The sequence below is a fragment of the Oryctolagus cuniculus genome, chromosome 2, assembly GCF_051225735.1.
Source record: "Oryctolagus cuniculus isolate XC-2025 breed Fujian yellow rabbit chromosome 2, ASM5122573v1, whole genome shotgun sequence".
Classification (NCBI taxonomy): domain Eukaryota; kingdom Metazoa; phylum Chordata; class Mammalia; order Lagomorpha; family Leporidae; genus Oryctolagus; species Oryctolagus cuniculus.
Genome location: NC_142868.1, coordinates 175,766,997 through 175,789,677, shown reverse-complemented (window position 1 = coordinate 175,789,677; position 22,681 = coordinate 175,766,997). Strand labels below are relative to the sequence as shown.

General features: G+C 44.7%; 3 protein-coding genes across 4 annotated transcripts in view; 1 reads left to right on the top strand and 2 right to left on the bottom strand.

Moving 5' to 3' along the window:
* The window catches only part of NLRC4 (NLR family CARD domain containing 4), a 52,730-nt gene extending 49,825 nt beyond the window's left edge, over window positions 1-2,905 (bottom strand). The window contains 2 exon segments of the mRNA XM_089327069.1: window positions 1,811-1,884; window positions 2,790-2,905. Of these exon segments, the coding sequence (XP_089183195.1) occupies window positions 1,811-1,884; window positions 2,790-2,905 (190 nt within the window).
* The window catches only part of MEMO1 (mediator of cell motility 1), a 652,780-nt gene that overhangs the window by 337,761 nt on the left and 292,338 nt on the right, over window positions 1-22,681 (bottom strand). The gene's annotated exons all lie outside the window — the stretch shown is intronic.
* Window positions 3,618-22,681, top strand: part of YIPF4 (Yip1 domain family member 4) — a 29,106-nt gene continuing 10,042 nt past the window's right edge. For both annotated transcript variants that reach the window (XM_002709927.6, XM_089326581.1), the window contains exons 1-3: window positions 3,618-3,888; window positions 20,858-21,011; window positions 22,234-22,405. In XM_002709927.6, coding sequence (XP_002709973.1) covers window positions 3,810-3,888; window positions 20,858-21,011; window positions 22,234-22,405 — 405 coding nt within the window. In that variant the 5' untranslated portion in view covers window positions 3,618-3,809. The remainder of the gene's footprint in view (window positions 3,889-20,857; window positions 21,012-22,233; window positions 22,406-22,681) is intronic.

Here is a 22,681-nt window from a genome sequence, read left to right as displayed (position 1 = left end):
TTGGGATGCCTGCCTCCCATCTCAGAATGCCTCGGTTTGAGGCTTGGTTCTGCACCTAACTCTAGCTTCCTGCTAACATGCAGGATCAAAGAGTTGTGTTCCTACTCCCCACAAGAGACCTGTGTTGAGTTCCAGGCTCAAGGCTTCAGCCATATCAAGGCCCATCCATTGAAGCAATTGGGGAGTATAATTGCTGGTGCTCTTTGCTCACTCAGCACACACTACCTGGACAATCTCACCCATGCTCACCATAGATATAGTTACCATGCCAGGGGCTGGCACTGTGGTGCAGCGGGTTAACACCCTGGCCTGAAGTGCAGGCATCCCATATGGGCACCAGTTCGAGACCCGGCTGCTCAGCTTCCCATCCAGCTCTCTGCTATGGCCTGGAAAAGCAGTAGATTGCACCTGTGTGGGAGACCCAGAAGAAACTCCTGGCTTCTGGCTTCGGATGAGCACAGTTCTGGCCGTTGCGGCCAACTGGGGAGTGAACCAGCAGATGGAAGACTTTTCCCCTCTCTCTCTCTCTGCCTCTGCCTCTCTTCTCTGTGTGTAACTCTTTCAAATAAATAAATAAATCTTTAAAAAAATTATCATGCCATGCATTGTTGATTGCTATGCTATACTTCCAATTCAGAACTCTATTCTGAGTACTGGGTCCTTATGTGGTAGAGAATAACTAAGGGGCCGGCATTGTGGCATAGCAGGTAAAGCCGCCACCTGCAGTCCTAGCCAATCCACTTCTGATCCAGCTCCTTACTAATGCCCCTGGGAATGCTGAAAAGGATGAGCCAAGTCCTTGGGCCCCTGCACGCATGTGAGAGACCCGGAGGAAGCTCTTGTCTTCAGCCTGGCCCAGCCCTGACCCTTGAGGCCATTTGGAGGAGTGAACCAACAGATGGAAGACCTCTTTCTCTGTCTCTCTGCAACTCTGCCTTTAAAATACACAAATTAAATATTTTAAAAATAACTAAGTAGTTCATACATATTCTTTTTTTAAAAAAGATGTATTTATTTGAAAGTTAAGAGTTACACGCAGAGAGAGAGAGAGAGAGAGAGAGAGAGAGAGGGAGGTAGAGGTCTTCCATTGACTGGCTCACTCCCCAACTGGGTGCAACAGCCAGAGCTACGCGGATCCAAAGTCAGGAGCCAGGAACTTCTTCTGGTTCTCCTATGCAGGTGCTGGGGCCCAAGGACTTGGGCCATCTTCTACTGCTTTCCCAGGCCAAAGCACAGAGCTGGATCGGAAGTGGAGCATCCAGGACTCGAACTGGCATCTATATAGGATGCTGGCACTGCAGGTGGCAGCTTTACATGCTACACCACAGCAGCAGCCCCCATGCATACTCTTAAACTTATGGTTCTCTAAACTTTCTCCTACCACCAGAGTAGCTCCTTTTTCTATTTCTTCACTTGATTAACCACCTGAGCAAGAAACATGACGTGATCACAGGCTCCTTCCTCTTCTTCACTAACACTATCTTCCAACTGATCAGTAAGTCCCGTGTATTCTCTTTTTTAAAAAATATCTATTTGAAAGGCAGAGTGACAGAGAGAAAGGGAGAGAGAGTGAGAGCTAGAGAGAGAAAATTTCCATTTTCTGGTTCCAAATGGTCACACAGTGGCTGGGGCTGGTCAGGAGCCTAAAACTCCATCTGGGTTTGCCACATGGGTGGCAGGGGCGCAGGTACTTGTGTTGTCCTCTGCTGCTTTCCCAGTCACATGAGCAGGGAGCTGGATCTGAAATGCAGCAGCTAGGAATCAAAACAAAGCTTTGACATGGGATGCCAACATTATACCAGTGGCTTACCCTGCTGTGCTGTTAGCCCCATATTCCTGACTTTATCATCTCTCATACCACCTTCCTCTTCCCTATCCCCTGTGCTGCAACCATAGTTCAAGACTTACTTACGCATCTGCAAAAGTCTTCATACAAGTCTATGCTCTCCAAGTAAAAAAAAAAAAAATACACATTCTATCAGGTCTGCTTATGTCACTCCTTTACTCTAATTCCTTTTTTTGTGTGTAAGATTTATTTGAAAGGCAGAGTTACAGATAAAAAGAGATCTTCCATCTCTTTGTTCACTCTCTAAATAGTTACAACAGCCCGGGCTGGGCCTTGTGGAAGCTAAGAGCTTCTTCCTGGTCACCCATAGTGATGCCAGTGGCCCAAGCATTTGGGCCATCTGCCGGTGCTTTGCCAGGCACTTTAGCAGAGATCTGGAGCTGAAATAAGGCAGCTGGAACATGAATTGGCACTCACATGAGATGCGAGTTTGCAGGCAGTGGCTTAACCTGCTATATCACAATGCGGGCCCTGGTCTAATTCCTGTAATGAGTCTACCACCATAATCTCTTCTTTCCCCGTCTGCCATCTCATCCGCACACCTTTTTTCCCACTAAACCTAGTCCAGGTAAAAGCAGTATCTTCCCATTGACATGTCAACTAAATGTTGTCAGGCATCTTGTGACAGACTGCCAGCCCCTACGCCTCTTAGCCTGCAGAATTCTACTTGTCCTTGAAGTACAACTTGCTACCTTCTGTGAGAAAACCTTCCTGAAAGTCTGTTCAACACATGACTGGTCATGCCTCCCACTGCTCTACAGACTTGTAGAGCAAGAAATCAGGGAGCTGTCAATCCCAGAGCAGGCCAATGAGCTCAATGAGCTCAATGAGTTGAGATAGAGAGGACGCTCCTAGTCTACTAGCTTACAAGGGGGCAGAGGCTGGCGTGGTGGAGTCTGGAGTACCAAACCCACCCTTCTTGGCTCTCCCCCTGACATTTTACTCCACGTCTGACTGCTGCCTGGTATTGCTGGCAACGTCAGTTTTCCTCAATAACAAAGACTTCCCGTTCAGAACACATCCATATGTGGCTAATAGGAAAAGCGAGTAGAAGTCCATCGTGCACTTCTCCCAGATGGGCTGTCTTCCTCAAAGCGCTCTCACTTCAAATTCAAAGCCCTATTTATGTAGCTTGGGTATTCAACGTAAACATTTGAAAAACTTAGGCGAGTCTGTATACTCTGGCAAGTTTATTGACAGGACCCAGTGAAACACAGCGCCCGACTCCAAGCCAGGAGACTTCCAACCTGTTGGGATTCTCTGACTACCTTTCCTTCTCTGGCCTCCGTTGCCTCTCTCACAAAGGAATGTGGCTAACAGGTTTCCAGGTCTTATCTGCTTTCTTATTACTATCCTGCAATCCAGCCCCTCCCCCCCCCCCCCCCCCCGTCGTCGTTTTACAGGTGAGGAAGAGGACGATTAGTCAAGATCCCATACAATTATTACTAATGGCAACGGAAATGGGATCCCAGATGGTGGCTGAAACCAGCCTAGTTCTAGAACTCTTTAATCCACTCAGTGTGAAAGGAAGAAATTGGTACAGGAAACCTTGAAAAGATCAGAGTCAAAACTAACAAAAACAGCCAAAGCGCAGATGGACACACACCTGAGGGAACTTCCTGTCCAAGGAAACTTCCGGAGTCAACAACAGGAAGGCCCAATCAGAACCTTTCGCCGGGAGCCAATAGGAGAGCACATTACAAAGGGCCAATCCTCGCGGCGCTGTCACTGTTATGGTCCTGTCAGGGCGCCGGCGTCGTGGTGCTTGGGCGGTCGCCACCGAGAGGACTTGAGTGGGGCGGGCCTCCAGGACAGCTCGGAGGCCCTCTGCGCTCGCGACCGGCCTTGTCCCCAGCTTGTACCTGCCGGCTCCCAGGCCGCACGGAAGGGCGCGCGTGCGGGTCTGCGCCGCGACCGCCTTGGGGTCCGGGCGCAGCCGCAGCCGGCGCGGAGGGGCCGCGAGATGCAGCCGCCGGGCCCGCCCCCCGCGTACGTCCCCACTAACGGGGACTTCACCTTTGTCTCCTCTGCAGACGCGGAAGGTGAGGACGCCGGGGCCGGCGCGGTGGGCTGCGGCGCGCGGGGGCGGCGGTGGCCGGGCGCGGCCAGGCAGGAAGGGCTCTCCAGCTCTGTGCGTCTGCTGGGCCTTCCGAGAGGCCCTGGAGGGCCAGGGAGCGGTCGGCGCATAGCTTCCCCCACCACGCTCTGGTGCCAGGTTTTTCTGGGTCGCTTACTCATTTCGAGTGCATTCACGGGAATTCTAGGAAGTTTTATTTCTGAAATAACTCGCAGTTAGCGAAGAGATGTTTAGATTGGCCAGGGAAGGTGTCGACGAAGGGGAACAAGAAAGAGAGCTGTGTTTCTCTCTTGTTTAGCAGTAGGTAACTTTTGGGGGGGCCTGGGGTTCGATTCTGCTCTGCAAACACTACGGACTTGCTTGGTTTTCTTATTGACTTTGTTATCTTGCCTGGCTCCCCGTTTTCCTTGCGTTTTATAGCGCCTGACCTCAGTGTTCAGAGAAGTGGACACAGATACTTTTGAAACTTTATGAGCGTCAACTGTGTCCCCCTACTACTGTCTGCACATTGTTTTTTTGAGGGGCCAGGGGGCGGTAAACTCTTTGGAGGAAGCAGTTGCCAGAGAGATTTTTCTACAGCGCAGGAAAAGTGTTTTCCTTGTAATCTGAGTCTTTTTCTGCTGGTCACTCTCAAATTTCCTTTTTTTTTTTTTTTTAAATTCGGGAGGCAGAGAGCACTGCCGACCTCTGGTTCACTCTGGAAGGTCTGGGCCAGGCCCCCCCAAAGCTGGAAGCCAGGAGCTCAATCCACATATCCCGCATGGGTGGTGAGCCCAATTATTTGAGCCCTGCTAGCTGTTTTCCAGGGTCCACACCTGCAGAAAGCTGAGGTCAGGAGCCGGAGCCAGGAGTCAACCTCAGTCACTCTGGTATGGCACACCGGTGCCCCAGCCCTTAAGCTAAATGCCTCTCCCTCAAATCTTACTTTTATTAGACTTTGTACACCACTTACTGTCTAGTGACCACATTGACTACCTGATATAAAAAGAAATTAATAGAAGTTTCAATCTGGAGAAGAACCTAGATTTTCCTAGATAAGTTCTCAGAGTACAGCAGTTGTTTTCTTTCTTTTCCTTCATTGGCCATTTGAGGAGCATTGTTTTCAAAAGTAGTGATGGTTAACATTTTTGAAAAAAAGACTATCAAAGGGAACATAGCTGATATGTTTCTTTTAAACTGAAATGTAACACCCCAAAATACTAAATATTTATCTCTATTTGGTAGCATAGTGCTTATGGAGGAATATCAATTTTAATTTCCCAGTCTTTTTTTTTTTCCTAAGACGTATTTATTTATTTATTTGAAAGTCAGAGTTTTGGAGTGTGGGGGAGGGGTCTTCATCTGCTGGTTCAATCCCCAGATTGCCACAGTGGCTGGAGCTGGGCCTATCCAAAGCCAGGAGCCAGGAGCTTCTTCCCGGTCTGCTACCTGGGTGCAGGGGCCCAAGCACTTGGGCTGTCTTCTGTTGCTTTTCCCAGGCACATTAGCAGGGAGCTGGATCTGATGCAGAGCAGCCACGACTGGAACTGGCACCCATATGGGATGCCTGTGTCACAGGTGGTGGCTTTACCCACTGTGTCACCGCGCCAGCTCCTTTACCCTCTTTCTCTCTTTTTAGATTTATTTACTGATTTGAAAGGCAGTGAGAGGGAAATACAGAGGGGGATCATCCACCTGCTGGTTAGTTCCTCAAATGATTACAACAGCCAGGGCTGGGTCAAGCTGAAGCCAGGAGCCTAGAACTCTGCTTTTATCATTTACAGATCGACAGTGATAATACACACGTGTTTAAATATTATTGCCAATGTAAAGCACTTAGTAGAGTTTTCTCAGAGAGTGAAGTGCTCAGTATATGTAAGTATTGATGCTGTTACTGGGGTCTCAGTGTTATTTTTTTTTTCTTCTTTTTTTCCAAAGCAGAAAGACTTATCCCATGGTTCACTCTTAAATTCCTGGAATTGGGCTAGGCTGAAGCTGGGATCTGGGAACTTAGTCCAGGTCTCCCACGTGGGTGGCCGGGACTCACCTACCTGGTGACTCCTAGGGTATGCAGTGACAGAAACCTGGAATAGGAGCAAAGCCAGGACTCAAATCCAGATATTCTCATGTGGAGTGTAGGCATCCCAGGTGGCGTTTTACCCACTAGACCAAATCTCCCTTCCTTCTGAAACTCCAGGTAGACATACTACACTAATGGGTAATACGTGGGTGACACGTACAGCTGATGCCTTCATGGCACTCCCTGTGTGCCCAGCACTGTGGTTGTCTTCTATGGAGCCTTTTATAGAGAGCATCTCACAGGATCCAGCTGCCATAGAACATGAATAAAGAAATACTTGCCCAATTAAAAAAAAAAGATTTATTTCATTTATTTGAAAGACTTACATAGAGCCAGAGATAGAGAGAGAGAGAGAGGCTTTCCATTTGCTGGTTCACTCCCCAAGTGGCCACAATGGCCAGAGCTGAGCTGATCTGAAGCCAGGAGCCAAGAGCTTCTTCCGGGTCTCCCACGTGGGTGCAGGGGCCCAAGGATTAGGGCCATCTTCTACTGCTTTCCCAGACCACAGCAGAGAGCTGGACTGGAAGTGAAGCAGCTGGGACCTGAACCGGCTGTCCATATGGGATGTCGGTTTTCCAGGCCAGGGCTTTAACCCACTGCACCACAGCACTGGCTTCTCTTTTGCCTGATATTTAGGTTTTGAAAAATTTGTCCCGAACTTATCTTCCTGTTCCTGTCATAGACCTTGGGCTTCTGTGCCTTGTCTTTTCCATGGAATAACTTCTCTGCAGATCCAGTCATCCCTCCTAGTCAAATTCAGATTCTGTGCTTCCATGCCCTTCTTGACCGCCTCTCTGATTAGGCCTCTTTACTCCTGTGGCGTCTGTGGTCGGTCAACAAAATTCATTGTTTTCTCCTTAACAGAGTGTACTTTACAGTAATGGTAGGATTTTGTATGACATTTCGGTCAGTTTTTTTTTTTTTTTTTTTTATTGTGATACAGTTCACATACCATAAATTTCACTGTTTTAAAGCATACAGTTCTGGGGCTGGTGCTTTGGCATAGTAGGTTAACCCTCCGCCTGGGTGCCGGTTTGTGTCCAGCTATTGCTCTTCTGATCCAGCTCTGCTGTGCCCTGGAAAGGCAGAAGAAGATGGCCCAAATACTTGGGGCCCTGCACTTGTGTGGAGACCCAGAAGAAGCTGCTGGCTCCTGGCTTCGGATCAGTCCAGCTCCAGTTGTTGTGACCATTTGGGGAGTGAACCACCGGATGGAAGACTTTTCTCTTTCTTTCTCCCACTCTCTCTCTCTAACTCTACCTCTCAAATAAATAAAAAAAATTTTTTTAAAGAATTGGTTTTATTTATTGGAAAGAGTTACAGAGAGCTAGTGTCAGAAAGAGAGTTTTCCCATTCTGCTGTCCACTATCCAAATGACTGTAGCGGCCAGAGCTGAGCTGATCTGAAGCCAGGAGCCAGGAGCATCTTCCAGGTCTCCCACATGGGTGCAGGGGCCTAAGGACTTGGGCCATCTTCTGCTTTCTCAGGCCATAGCAGAGAGCTGGATTGGAAGAGGAGCAGCCGGGACTCAGCAGCACCCATATGGGATGCTGGCACTGCAGGCTGGGGCTTTAACCCACTGTGCCACAGCACTAGCCCCCCAATTTTTTTTTTTAAAAAAGCATACAATTCTATGGTTTTTAATTTATATACAAAGTTGGGCAGTCATAGCCACTATCTAATTCTAGGACATTTTTATCATTCCATTCGTAGTCACTTAACCACTTATCCTTCCTCCTCAGTACCTGGCATGCACTGATCTACTTTTTGTCTCTATGGTTTGTTGTAGAAAGCTCGTATAAATGGGATAATATGTGGCCTTTGGGTTTGGCTTCCTTCATTTAGCATAAGGTTTTGAAGTTTCATTTATGTTCCAGTGTGAAACACTAGCCTATTACTTTTTGTGGCTGAATAATATTCTGTCACTTGGATATACCCTCAGGTAGATTTTAAACTCTATAAGATCTCACTTCTATATGTCACTCAGGGCATTATAGAAGTATGTGATTGGGGCCAGCATTGTAGCACAGCACAGTAAGCTGCTGTCTGCAACACTGGCATCCCATATCAACACTGGCTCAAGTCCTAGCTGTTCCACTTCCACTCTAGCTCCCTACTGATGTGCCAAGGGAAGCAGCTGAAGATAACCTAAGTATTTGGACTCCTGCCACCCACGTGGATGACCCGGATGAATTTCTGGGCTCCTGGCTTTGGCCTGGCTGAGCCCAGACCACTGTGCCCATTTAGAGAGTGAATCAGCAGGTGGACAGTCTCTGTTTCTCCCTGTGACTGTTTGTAGCTCTGCCTTTCAAATAAATTAATCTTTTAAAAAAAAGTAAATGATTAATAGTATTTGTTGATTAATTACTCGATCAGTGTTGAAAATGAGGAAGGTACTGAAATGAAAGTGACTTAATATTTGTGATACAGATTTTCTTGCCAAATGCTGGAAACATCTCATCTCTCTACTTTCTCATTTTAATTAGTCAAAATTATTTCAGAACAGTTCTAGAGCAACTATAAAATTCATCTTTTTTTCTTTCTTTACTGACAGTGCCTTAGTTCAAGTCTTCTGCCTTATCATTTCTTGTCTATGCTCAACTATAGCCTCCTGACCAAACTCAGCTCCAATCGCTCCCCTCTTAAATCTCTTGTACATAATGTAGCAGCTAAAACTGTGTTCCAAAATACAAATCTGATTTTGTCTGTTGGCTTTATTGCAAGGCTTTAATGTCACTTTTTAACTTTTTTAAAAAGCAGAAAAACCTCTCATCCACAGTTTTCTGTTACTCTGTCATTGTGGCAAAGCATTCAACTTACTCTCTAAAATTACCCCTTCCCAGAAAGTATATGATTTCTAAAACAAGTTAATTGAGCCAGTGTCTTGGTGCAGTAGGTTAAGGCAACGCCTGAATCCCATATCAGTGCCAGCTCAAGTCCTGGCTGCTTTGCTTCATATCCAGCTCCCTACCAATGTGCCTGGGAAGGCAGTGGAAGATGGTCTAAGTGCTTGGGCCCCTGCCACTCACATGAGAGACGTGGATGGAGTTCTGGGTTCCTAGCTTTGGCTTAGCCAGCCCCAGCCATTACGCCTATTTGGAAAGTGAATCAGCTGATGGAAGATTCTCTCTACCTTTCAAATTAAAAAAAAAAAAAAAAAAAAAAAAAAAAGTAAGCAATGTAGACCAAAGAATCTTTAGTTTTTCCTTTGTAAAATTTTCTTGCTTTTTATTTATTATATCCCTGGATATCTTAGCACAGATTTCTTTTATATAACACACTGTTGAAGTATGAAATGGTATATAATGAATTCAAAACAGCAGTTTTTCCTTGTTTAAAAACTGAAAAATTGCTTTTTTAATTAAAAAAGTGTATATACTTTTTGAGAGGCAGAAAGAAAGATAGAGCTTTCCATCCGCTGGTTCACTCCCCAGATGCCCGAAGTGTCTGGGAGTTTGGGGGAGGGAAGCATGAGTGGGATGGAGGCCAAAACTCGAACCTGGGAACTCAGTAAATTTGTGCATGTCAGCAAATTAGTGTGAGACTGGTGAAATCTGAATAGGGTCTGTAGCTAATTAATTGTAGTTGTAATAATAATTGTTATCGGATTGTAACCAGTGTCAGTGTTCTTGTTTTGATAGTTATATAAGGGTCTTTCATAAAGTTAGTGGAAAATGAGATTAAACGACAAACTTATAGGCCGGGACCCAAGTGCCTAGGCTAATCCTCCGCCTGCAGTGCCGGTACTCTGGGTTCTAGTCCCAGTTGGGATGCTGGATTCTGTCCCGGCTGTTCCTCTTCCAGTCCAGCTTTCTGCTGTGGCCCAGGAGCGCAGTGGAGGATGGCCCAAGTGCTTGGGCCCTGTACCTGCATGGGAGACCAGGAGGAAGCACCTGGCTCCTGGCTTTGGATCAGCACAGCACGCCAGCTGTAGCAGCCGTTTGGGGAGTGAACCAACGGAAGGAAGACCTTTTTCTCTGTCTCTCTCTAACTCTGCCTGTCAAAAAAAAAAAAAAAAAAAAAGACAAACTTATTTCTGTGCAAAAAGTTTGAAATCCATACAAACAGTGGTCTTCGAAAATTCATGGAAACTATATATTATGAAAAAGCTATGCCTAGATTTAAATAAACTTAAAATTCTATTTTTCCATAAAATTTTTAAGTCCCCTTATATAATGGGGTGCCATTGAGAGAAATTGGGTGAATGATAGGTATGACCTCTCAGTAGTATTGTTGCAACTTCTTATGAATCTGTACTTTTTCAAAATAAAAATATTAAAGTACTCAAAAGGCAAAAACTTCAGTTAAGTGTGCAAAAATGAGATTTAGTTTCCTCAGACTCAGGTGATTTAATTTTATTTTAATTAATATTTACAATAAGAAAGTTTTTTAAAGATTTATTTGTTTATTTAAAAGAGTTACAGAGGGGAGAGACAGACAGAGATCTTCCATCTGTTGGTTTACTGCCCAGATGGCCAAAACGATCAGGGCTGAGCCAAGGCTGAAGCCAAGAGCCAGGAGCTTCTTCCAGGTCTCTCACATAGTTAGCGGGGGCCCAAGTGCCTGGGCCATCCTCTGTTGCTTTTCCTAGGCCTTTAGCAAGGAGCTGGGTGGGAAGTGGAGCAGCTGGGACACAAACCAGTGCTCATGTGGGATGCTGGCATCACAGGCTCTACCTGCTACACCACAACACCAACCCTTACAATATGAAATTTTACTGATAAGAACAAATAATAAAGCTACTAAAACCATAAACCAAAACAATATGAATAATAATAACATGACAATTTTATTTTTTAAAGGATTTATTTATTTTACTTGAAAGTCAGAGTTAGAAGCAGAGGCAAAGAGAGAGTTCTTCCATCCACTGATTCACTCCCCAAATGGCCTCGGCTGCAGGAGCTGGGCTGATCTGAAGCCAGGAGCTTCTTCCAGGTCTCCTACATGGGTGCAGGGGCCCAAGAACTTGCACCATCCATGCTGCTTTCTCAGGCCCTAGCAGAGATCTGGATCGAAGGTGGAGCAGCCGGGACTCGAACTGGCATCCGTATGGGATGCCAGCACTGCAGGCAGCAGCTTTACCCAATATGCCACGGCGCTAGCCCTCAAAATATGCTCTTAATTTTATTTTTGCTGCACAAGTGTTCAATTCTTGGTTAAACTTGATCACACATGGATTTCATTTTCAGGTGAAATGAGATTATTTTTGCCTGTGCTCTTTTTGCTTACTAAATAAGAAAAAGTTTCTTCATACATATAAGTTGACAGCTACCAACAAAATGTTCATTGTTCGTTATATGGTGTTCTGGAAATTGTCTAGGGACAGATTTGTCAATCTCATCCTGAGTATACTGTCATTGCAGTGACGAAATCTTCCCTTTTCAAATTGAAGTTTTCAGGCTAAGCAGAAGATTTAGAGACAGAATCCCTTATACATACATTTGGGTTGAAAAAGAAAGGAAATTATTGCTTAATTTTCTTGGGCAGTTTTCCCAAATACAGTTTTCAGGAAGACTTGAAACTTACTGATGTTGTTCCTCACTCTGTGTCCAAATAGCAGTGGAAACATTTTTAAAATTTTTCATTTGCAATAGATTTTAAAAAATACTGTATCCTTTTAAATCCCATATTTATTTGTTGACAGTGTTCTCACTTAGGAAATGAAAAGAATATTAAATATTATGAAGGGATTGATTTAAAATTTGTATTTTGGGATAAGCATTGTGGCTCAACTGAGTAGGAAGTGCTTTGGGTCATCTGTCTCATTTTGGAGTCCCACTTCTGCTTCTGATCTTGCACCCTGGGAGACAGCATATGATGGCTTAAATACTTGAATCCGTGCCACCCATGTGGGAGACCGAGGAACAGTTTTTGGCTCTTGGTTTTGATGTGGCCCATCCCCAGCTGTTGGGGACATTTCAGGAGTGAAACAGTAGATGAGGGGCTGGTTTGGCATTGTGGTATAACGGGTTAAGCTGCCTCTAGCAATGTCAGCATCCCATATGGGTACCAATCCAAGTCCCGGCTGTGCTCCTTCTGATTCAGCTCCCTGCTAATGTGCCTGGAAAATAGCAGAGGATGGCTCAAGTCCTCGGGCACCTGCACCCACATGGGAGTCCAGATGAAGCTCCTGGCTTCTGGTTTCAACCTGGCTGTTGTGGCCATTTGGGGAATGAATCAGCAGATGGAAGATCTCTCTCTTTCTCTGTAACTCTGCCTTTCAAATAAATAAATCTTTAAAAAACAAAACTGTAGATGAAAGATTTTTAGTTCTCTGTTGCTCTGCCTTCAGATAAACAAATAAATACACTTAAAAAAATAAGTGGTTGGGGCTGGCGCTGTGGAGTAGCTGGTAAAGCAGTGCCGGCATCCTGTATGGGTCCTGGCTGCTCCACTCCCAATCCAGCTCTCTGCTATGGCCTGGGAAAGCAGTAGAAGATGGCCCAAGTCCCGGGACCCCTGCACCCACATGGGAGACCATGTGAGAGACCCAGAAGAAGCTCCTGGCTTTGGATTGGCGTAGCTCCAGCCATTGTGGCCATTTGGGGAGGGAACCAATGGATGGAAGACCTCTCTCTCTGCCTCTGTCTCTCTGTAACTCTGCCTTTCAATAAATCTTTTTTTTTTTTAAAAAGTGATTTACTCTGGATACTGTCCTATATTTGACAGTCAAGCTAGCTGTTTCTCTGATTTAACTTAAGTCAGCTATGCTTGTGGAGTAATTTTTTCCCCATCTGTAGCTAACTGTGCTGTGGGGATACTGGGATAAGTATCAGATTGCTGTCTCTGGAGTTCCTACGTGTTTGCTTCACATTTTCCTTTTCTACATGGAACAGAAAGTGTTACCAGAGTACATTTTTTTTTTTAAAGATTCATCTATTCATCGAAAAGTCAGAGTTACAGAGAGAGAGAAGGAGAGGCAGAGAGGTCTTCCATCCACTGGTTCACTCCTCCACCTGCCACAACGGCAGGAGCTGTGCCGATCCGAAGCCAGGAGCCAGGAACTTCCTCCAGGTCTCCCATGTGGGTGGAGGGGCCCAAAGACTCAGGCCATCCTCCACTGCTCTCCCAGGCCACAGCAGAGAGCTGGATTAGAAGTGGAGCAGCTGGGACTGGAACCGGCGCCCACACAGGATGCTGGTACTGCAGGCGGCAGCCCCACCTGTTACACCACAGCACCAGCCCAAAGAGTACTTTTTTAAAAAGTTCAAGGGGCAGGCCTTTGTCCTATCATTTAATGTTACCTGTTAAGATATCACATCCCACATTAGAGAATCTGGGTTTAATACCCAGCTCTGGCTCCTAACTCACACACCTTATGAGGCAAGGATGCTGGCTTAAGTAACTGGGTTCCTGCCACCTGTGTGGGAGACTTGGGTTGAGTTTTTGGCTCCTGGCTTCAGCATAGGCCCAGCCCCAGCAGCTGTGGGCATTTAAGGAGTGAACCAGCAGGTGGGAATTCATTCTCTATCTCTCTGTTTCTCTACCTGTCAAATAAATAAAAACTTATTTTTTTAGGCCGGCGCCACGGCTTACTTGGCTAATCCTCTGCCTGTGGCGCCAGCACCCTGGGTTCTAGTCCTGGTTGGGGCGCTGGATTCTGTCCCGGTTGCTCCTCTTCCAGTCCAGCTCTCTGCTGTGGCCCAGGAGTGCACTGGAGGATGGCCCAAGTCCTTGAGCCCTGTACCTGCATGGGAAACCAGGAGGAAGCACCTGGCTCCTGGCTTCAGATGGGCGCAGCGCACCAGCCGTAGCAGCCATTTGGGGGGTGAACCAATAGAAGGAAGACCTTTCTGTCTGTCTGTCTCTCACTAACTCTGCCTGTCAAAAAAAAATTTTTTTTAAGTTCATGGGAAAATGAAATTAAGGTAAGTTTATTTTGGTGCAAAAGCATTGAAATCTGTGCACTTTTTTTCATAATAAGCATTTTCAATGAAAACCTCTTATACTACATTTGTAAGCTAAAAGTGTCTTTTTGAGACATAAAATTTTTTAACACAATGTTCCTCAATACATTCATTTATGTAATCTTTGGTTTAGATGAGGACTTTAAGTGGAATCCTTTCTAGAGGCCAGAGAATGATTGTTGAGGTCCTTTCTAACCTCATAATTGCAAAATCTCTAATGTGACTGCTGTGACTTCCTTATCTAAATTTCTTGGTGCTGGCATTGTGGTATAGTGGGTTAATCTGTCGCCTGCAGTGCCAGCATCCTGTATGAGTTCCAGCTGCTCCATTTCCAACCTAGCTCTCTGTCTCAGAAAGCAATGGAAGATGGCCTTTGTACTTAGGCCTTATGCTTGGACCCCTGGCTTGGGCTTGGCCCAGCCCTGGCTGTTGGAGCCATTTTGGAGTAAACCAGCAGATGGAAGATGTCGGATTGTCTCTGTCTCTCTCTCTTCAATCTCTGTCTCAGTGTCTATATATTTTTCTAACTCTGCCTTTTTTTTTTTTTAAAGATTCATTTATTTACTTGAAAGTCAGAGTTACACAGAGAGAGAAGGAGAGGTAGAGAGAGAGAGGTTTTCCATCTGCTGGTTCACTCCCCAATTGGCCGCAAAGGCTGGAGCTGCACCAATCCGAAGCAAGGAGCCAGGAGCTTCTTCCAGGTCTCCCACACGGGTGCAGGGGCCCAAGGACTTGGGCCATCTTCTACTGCTTTCCCAGGCCATAGCAGAGAGCTGGATGGGAAGTGGAGCAGCCAGGACTCGAACTGGCGCCCATATGGGATGCTGGTACTACAGGCGGTGGCCTTACCGGCTATGCCACAGCGCTGGCCCCATAACTCTGTCTTTCAAGTAAAGAAATAGATCTTTAAAAAAATAAAGAGGGGCCAGCACTGTGGCACAGCGGGTTAAGCTGCCATCTGCAATGCTGGCATCCTATATGGGTGCCGGTTCAAGTCCTGGCTGCTGCATTTCTGATCCAGCTCCCTGATAATGGGCCTGGGAAAGCAGCAGAAGATGGCCCAAGTCCTTGGGCCCCTGTATCCATGTGGGAGACTCGTTAGAAGTCCTGGCTCCTGGCTTTGGCCTGGTCCAGCTTGGACGTTATTGGCTTTTGGGGATGGAGGATGGAAGACCTGGGAGAAAAGATCTTCAGGTTCCTCTGGCTTTGGCCTGGCACAGCACCATCTGTTGGTGGCTGTTTGGGGAGTGAATCATCAGATGAAAGGCCTCTCTATCTCTCTCTCTCTCTCCATCTGCCTCTCAAATAAATAAATATTTTAAAAACCAGTAAGTGTATTGTTGAATCAAGGGAAAAAAAGCACTCTTTATACCTATGAGGGAGGGACCTTCACACAGTGTGTAGAAAATGCATAATATAGAAATGTGCATGGATTTCAAGATTTTTCACACCAAAATAAGCTTATCTTTTTTTTAAGACTTTTTTTATTTTTTTATTTTTTGACAGGTAGAGTGGACAGTGAGAGAGAGAGACAGAGAGAAAGGTCTTCCTTTGCCGTTGGTTCACCCTCCAATGGCCGCCGTGGCCAGCACACCGCGCAGACCCGATGGCAGGAGCCAGGTACTTATCCTGGTCTCCCATGGGGTGCAGGGCCCAAGCACTTGGGCCATCCTCCACTGCACTCCCTGGCCACAGCAGAGAGCTGGCCTGGAAGAGGGGCAACCAGGACAGAATCCGGTGCCCCAACCAGGACTAGAACCTGGTGTGCCGGCACCGCAAGGCGGAGGATTAGCCCGTTGAGCCACAGTGCCGGCCCAAGACTATTTATTTGAGAGGTAGAGTTACAGACAGAGAGAAAGGTCTTCCCATCTGCTGGTTCATTCCCCAAATGGCTGCAAAAGCCGGAGCTGAGCCAGTCTGAAGCCAGGAGTGAGAACACTGTGCAGGTCTCCCATGTGGGTGCAGGAGCCCAAGCACTAGGGCCATCTTCCACTGCTTTCCCAGGCACATTAGCAGAGAGCTGGATTGGAAGAGGAGCAGCAGGGACACGAACCGGCATCCATATAGGATGTCAGCATCTACTATGCCTCAGCGCCTGTCCCTAAGCTTATCTTTAAATTCCATTTTCTTCAAATTTTTTACTCACTCCCTTCATAAATTTTTGAAGTACCCTCATATTAGAAATGAAGTTATAGGCCGGCACCGTGGCTCACTTGGTTAATCCTCCGCCTGCGGCACCGGCATCCCCTGTGGGCGCTGGGTTTTGTCCCGGTTGCTCCTCTTCCAGTCCAGCTCTCTGCTGTGGCCTGGGAGGGCAGCGGAGGATGGCCCAAGTGCTTGGGCCCCTGAACTTGCATGGGAGACCAGGAAGAAGCACTTGGCTCCTGGCTTCGGGTCAGCACAGTGCTGGCCGTGGCGGCCATTTGGGTAGTGAACCGGTGGAGGGAGGACCTTTCTTTCTGTCTCTCTCTCTCATGGTCTATGACTCTGTTAAAAAAAAATATTATAAACTTTTTTTTTTTTTTTTTTTTTTTGAGAGGTGGAGAACCACAAAAAGGGCCCATGATGGTCCCAGCTGGAGCCAAAACCAGTGGCAGGAATGCAAACCAAGTCTCCCATTCCCATGTGTCATCACCACTGCCTTTCAGGGTCTGCATTAGCAGGAAGCCAGTAGCAAGAGCAAGCATGGCCTTGAACCCAAGTTACCCTATATGGGGCACTAGCATCTTAACCACTAGGCCAAATGACCTCTGCAAAATGGAATTTTACTTAAATTCTACCTCTTTGATTTTCAATTTATATTAAGTATATTACTTTCTTATAGATTGATTTATGTGTTTGAAACACTTACAGAGAGAGATGGAAGGACACACACACACACACAGATATCTTCCATTCCCTGGTTCACTTCCCAAGTGGATGCAATGGTCAGGACTGACTCAGGCTGAAAGTGGGAGCCAGGTGCTTCATTCAGGTCTCCCATGTTGGTGGCAGGGGCTAAAGCACTTGAGCCATCTTCTGCCTTTTCTGGGCCATTAGGGAGCTGGATCGGAAGTGGAACAACCAGGATAGGAACTAGCACCCACATGGAATGCTGGCATCTCAGGCAGCAGTTTCATTCACCACACCACAACACCAGCCTGCCAGAGAATATTTTTTAACTGAAGATAGGGGCAGGCATTTGGCCTTGCTGTTAAGTTGTGCTTGGCATGCCCACATACCCTATCAGAGTGCCTGAGTTTGAGTCCTGTTTCTTCCTCTTCCAGCTTCCTGCTATTGCACACCCTGAGAGGCAGCAGGTGATGCTCAGGTTTTGGGTCCCTGCCCTATGTGGGAGACTCACGTTGAGTTCCTGGCTCCTGGTGCAGCCCTTGCAGACATTTGGGAAGTGAACTATATAGGGAATGAACCAGTGGGTGCGCGCTCTCTGTTTCTGTTGTCTCTCTCAAATAAATAAATAATAAACCTCACAAATGAGGTGATTCTTAAAAGCATCTTTAAAAAAAGATCAGTGCTAGCATTTACAGGGATGTTTTAACTGGGTAGAGAAGGTCAGTGACTTCAACAGTACGTATATTCTACCCTTAAGTAAACTCCCTTATAAAAACTTTATAAAATCATATACTATTTGACTTGAAAGAACTTTGAATAGGAAGCTGCACCCCAGAAACATTCATGATTAGCAGTCTTAATTAGTAGCTAACGTAGGACTTAGCTTCAGAATGTGGGCTTTTAATATAATTAATTGCAGGAGTTGTCATAACCAGACCAGAATGTGACTCATAATTGTTACTCATTAAAGTTTAAGCCAAGTTTTTTTTTTTGTTTTGTTTTTTTTTGTTTTTTTGGACAGGCAGAGTGGATAGTGAGAGAGAGAGACAGAGAGAAAGGTCTTCCTTTTGCTGTTGGTTCACCCTCCAATGGTTGCTGAGGCCGGCGCACCGCGCTGATCTGAAGGCAGGAGCCAGGTGCTTCTCCTGGTCTCCCATGGGGTGTAGGGCCCAAGCACTTGGCCTATCCTCCACTGCCCTCCCGGGCCACAGCAGAGAGCTGGCCTGGAAGAGGGGCAACAGGGACAGATTCCGGCGCCCCGACCGGGACTAGAACCCGGTGTGCCGGCGCCGCAAGGCAGAGGATTAGCCTAGTGAGCCGCGGCGCCGGCCTACGCCAAGATTTTAATAGCAGTTATCAATACTTAACCTAGAATTTAGAGTACTGTGCAAATTAAGTTGTTTATATAATATATGAAAAACTTGGTTTTATTTTTTTTTATAAAGCAGCTAACTTTAGTATTGTTTGAAGATGATCTCCATAGAAGGAAGATCTGTGTTGAGTGTTCTGGTTTATTCTTGCCAAAATTTTTTTTTCCTTTTTTTAAAGATTTATTTATTTATTTGAAAGAGTTACACAGAGAGAGGAGAGGCAGAGAGAGAAAGAGAGAGGGGTCTTCCATCCGATGGTTTACTCCCCAGATGACCGCAAGGGCCAGAGAGCTGTGCTGATCCGAAGCCAGGAGCCAGGAGCTTCTTTCCAGGTCTCCCACGCGGGTGCAGGGGCCCAAGGACTTGGACCATCTTCTGTTGCTTTCCCAGGCCATAGCAGAGAGCTGGATCAGAAGAGGAGCAGCCAGGACTAGAACTGGCGCCTACATAGGATGGCGGTGCTTCAGGCCAGGGCGTTAACCCGCTGAGCCACAGCGCCAGCCCCAAAATTGTTTTTCTAAAGTACTCCCTAGTTGTGTGACTTAACAACACTGATGGTTGTTTACTAATGCACATTTTCTGGTCTTACATAAGTCTTTTTCCACCTTACTTAGTTTCTATGTGACCTCAAGAAAATTTGTGATTATTCCCCATATTTTCCACCAGAAAATGTCAGATCTGTAGTACCAGTGTTACATGTAATATCTAAAATTCTGGGCATAACAAACGTGGGATTTATTTTTAATGTGGGTAACTATATCTCTTGACCTAAGAAATCATACACACACACGCATGCACAAATCCCCCCCCCTTTTTTTTTTTTACTAAAACTAAAGATGAATGATGATTTACATTTAAAGTTTGCTGAAATACCAGAAGACTCTACTAATCAGATTTATCTAGAACTAAACATTAATATAAGAAGCACTTAACTTGTGTCTATGTGGGTGCAAACTGTTAAAATCTTTACTTAGTATAGAGTTGATCTTCTGTATATAAAGATAATTGAAAATGAATCTTGGTCGGCGCCGCGGCTCAATAGGCTAATCCTCCACCTAGCGGCGCCGGCACACTGGGTTCTAGTCCCGGCCGGGGCGCCAGATTCTTTCCTGGTTGCCCCTCTTCCAGGCCAGCTCTCTGTTGTGGCCCGGGAGGGCAGTGGAGGATGGCCCAAGTGCTTGGGCCCTGCACCCCATGGGAGACCAGGAGAAGCACCTGGCTCCTGCCTTCGGATCAGCGCGGTGTGCCGGCCGTAGCGGCCATTGGAGGGTGAACCAACAGCAAAAAGGAAGACCTTTCTCTCTGTCTCTCTCTCTCACTATCCACTCTGCCTGTCAAAAAAAAAAAAATAAAAGAATCTTAATGAAGAATGGGATGGGAGAGGGAGTAGGAGAAGGGACGGTTTGGGGGTGGGAGGGCAGGTATGGGGGGAAAACTGCTATAATCCAAAAGTTGTGCTTATGAAATTTATATTTATTAAATAAAAGCTTTCTATCAAAAATAAATATTCTAGCACCAAAAAAAGGCATACAAGCATGAAAAAAAGAAGCACTTAGTGTAGATATTTGATTATTTAAATAAGAGAATGCGTGAATAAATACATGAAAAAAGAATTTTACCTGCAGTCTTCCTTTTGTAAATAAATTATGTCTAATGGTTATTTTTTAAATTTATCTTATTTATTTGAAAGGCAGAGTTAGAAAGGGAGAGGCGGGGAGAGAGAGAGAGATCTTCCATATGCTAATTCATTCCCCAGGTGGTCACAGGCCAGGGCTGAGTCAGGCTGAATCCAGGAGTTCTCCTAGATCTCCCATGTCAGTGCAGGGGCCCAAATATTTGGGTCATCCTCCACTGCTTTCCCAAGCACATTAGCAGGGAGCTAAATCAAAAGTGGAGCCCATATAGGATGCAGGCACTGCAGGTGGCAGCCTAACATGTTTCTCCACAATGCTGGCCCAGTCTGATGGTTCTTAAATGTATACATATGTAATACCTTTAAAAAGAATTTGTCGTTATTTTGTCCTTAGGTACATAATGTATGTAGCAATGAATAGAATCCAAAATGATATTACATAAATCTTCCCTTTAAGTATTAGTTACTGTTGTTAAGTCTGGTTTTTTTTTTAAGATTTATTTATTTGTGTGAAAATAAAGTTACAGAGAAAATAGAGTACAGAAAATAGAGCTACAAAAAATACAGAAAAAAAAATAGAGTATAGAAAATAGAGCTACAGAGAGGCAGAGAAAGAGGACTTCCATCTGCTGGTTCACTCCCCAAATGGTTGCAGCAGCTGGCGCTGAGTTAATCCGAAGCCAGGAGCTTCTTCTGGGTCTCCCATGCAGATGCAGGGGCCCAAGCTTTTGGGCCATCTTCTACTGCTTTTCCAGGCCATAGCAGAGAGCTGGATCAGAAGTAGAATAGCTGGAACTCAACCAGCACCCATAGGATGCTGGTGCCATGGGCAGAGGCTTAGCCCACTGTGCCACAGCGCCAGCCCCATTGTTAAGTCTTAAATTCTGGAACCAGTCCAGCTAAATAAGCTGAGAAATCTTTTTTATGTCGTTTCACCTCTTTTATCTTTCATTCTCTTCTTGCAAAATAAGAGATGGTTTAAAAATATCAATTACAAAATTTGGAGGTTTTATACAATAGCAGATATTCATAGTTAGAAATCTTCAAGTTGTACTTCTTTTAGTTGAATATATGTTCATTTAAGATTTATACATTTTTATCTTGGCATACTTTTTTTTTTGTCTTCTTCTAAGATCTCAGTGGTTCAATAGCATCCCCAGATGTCAAATTAAACCTTGGTGGAGATTTTATCAAAGAATCTACAGCCACTACATTTCTGAGACAAAGAGGGTATGGCTGGCTTTTGGAAGTTGAAGATGATGATCCTGAAGATAACAAGCCTCTCTTGTATGTAAAAATAATGTTTTTTAGAACTAGTCTGTGGAATGATTGTATTTGTTCATGTTATTTAATGACAGATATGGAAAATATTAACCATTTGGGTCAAAAGCTATAGCAATGTTCAATTTTACTAGTAATTTTTAAAACTGAAATAAGTTGTTAATCTATTGAATGGCAAAAATTAAAAGAATGATGATTCTGTATAAAACACTGTGTATATATACAGAGATATACTCCAAATTTCTGGGACTGTCAGCTATCTCAAGTAATCATGCAGTCTAAAAAAGCAGGTCTTTTAGGTGCTAACTATTAAAATTAAGATGCAAGTCCAGTTAAGATGTCCAGAAAGATTCCCACTCCAGAATTACTCCTATAGAAATTGCGAAGCTGGTGATGAGTATAAAACTATAGGTAGACTTTCACTGTCTTCATTGTATTGAAAAATTCATTGTACTTGAAAAATTACCCATCATCTGGGGAAAAAAATGCAAAGCAGTTAACAGTTTTGGAAAAAAGAACGTATAGCTTTATAAGATGAAGGCATTACCAAGTTAATTGTTATGATGATTATTGGTAGATTATGTGCTTAGACATCCTTTGTTAATATCCCATAATTCATCAAATCTAAGGTGCTATAGATAATAAAGTGAATTTACTTTACATATTAATGAAAAAAAAGTGCTTCAGGTAGCAGAAATTGGGAACATCAGAGTTTTACCTTCGTAGTGTAAGGATGAGTAAGAAATGACACTTGGAAAGAAGTTTGCTATAGTTTGACACTGGGTGTGGGGTATTGGAAGAAAAAATTCCCCCTGAGAATGTAAACCTCAGGTTGGTTACATATAGTTGACAGTGTGAATTGTCAGTCTGGTCCCAAAAAGTCTCAAACAGGAAATTTTGTTTAAAGCTGTCTTAGATTGATGATAGTGTACCCCTAAGAGAATGATAGAAGGAAAGGCAGAAGTTAGAAGCACTGGGCTTCACTCCAGGCTAACAACAATTGTAAAACGCCAGTGATTATGAGATGTTTCCCAGTTTTAGAGAGGTTTAAGTGTTAACAGTGTACCAGTGTACCCCTTAGAATCACTGCAGTATGGTACTTCCAATGCAGATGTGTTGCTGACCTATAGAGACGATGCTATCATATTTCTACTTATTTTAAATTCTTTTGTAACTGTCTTGGTATTCAGAAGTGTGTGTTTTCAGAATTTTTCTTTTAAAATTATAGAGAAGAATTGGATATCGATCTAAAGGATATTTACTACAAAATCCGATGTGTTTTGATGCCAATGCCATCACTTGGTTTTAATAGACAAGTGGTGAGAGACAATCCTGACTTTTGGGGTCCTCTGGCTGTTGTTCTTTTCTTTTCCATGATATCATTGTATGGACAGTTTAGGGTAAGTATATTTAATTTGGTACAAATTCTAAGTCTTTGAAGAGTTTCAAAAATTAAATTTAGTTGAATATTAACTGTAACACATTATGGAAAATGCCTTACCTCTAATCATTATTTCTCACTTGCTCATCTCTAAAAGTGGTCCATAATTACTAAGTGAGGGGTACTAAGGTAATTAAGGATTAATGCTTTCCAAACTTTTCTACATTGATCATTCACATAGAAAGCATTAAGGCAAGTGGACTACTCACAGCTGACCAGAACTGACCAGTCACCA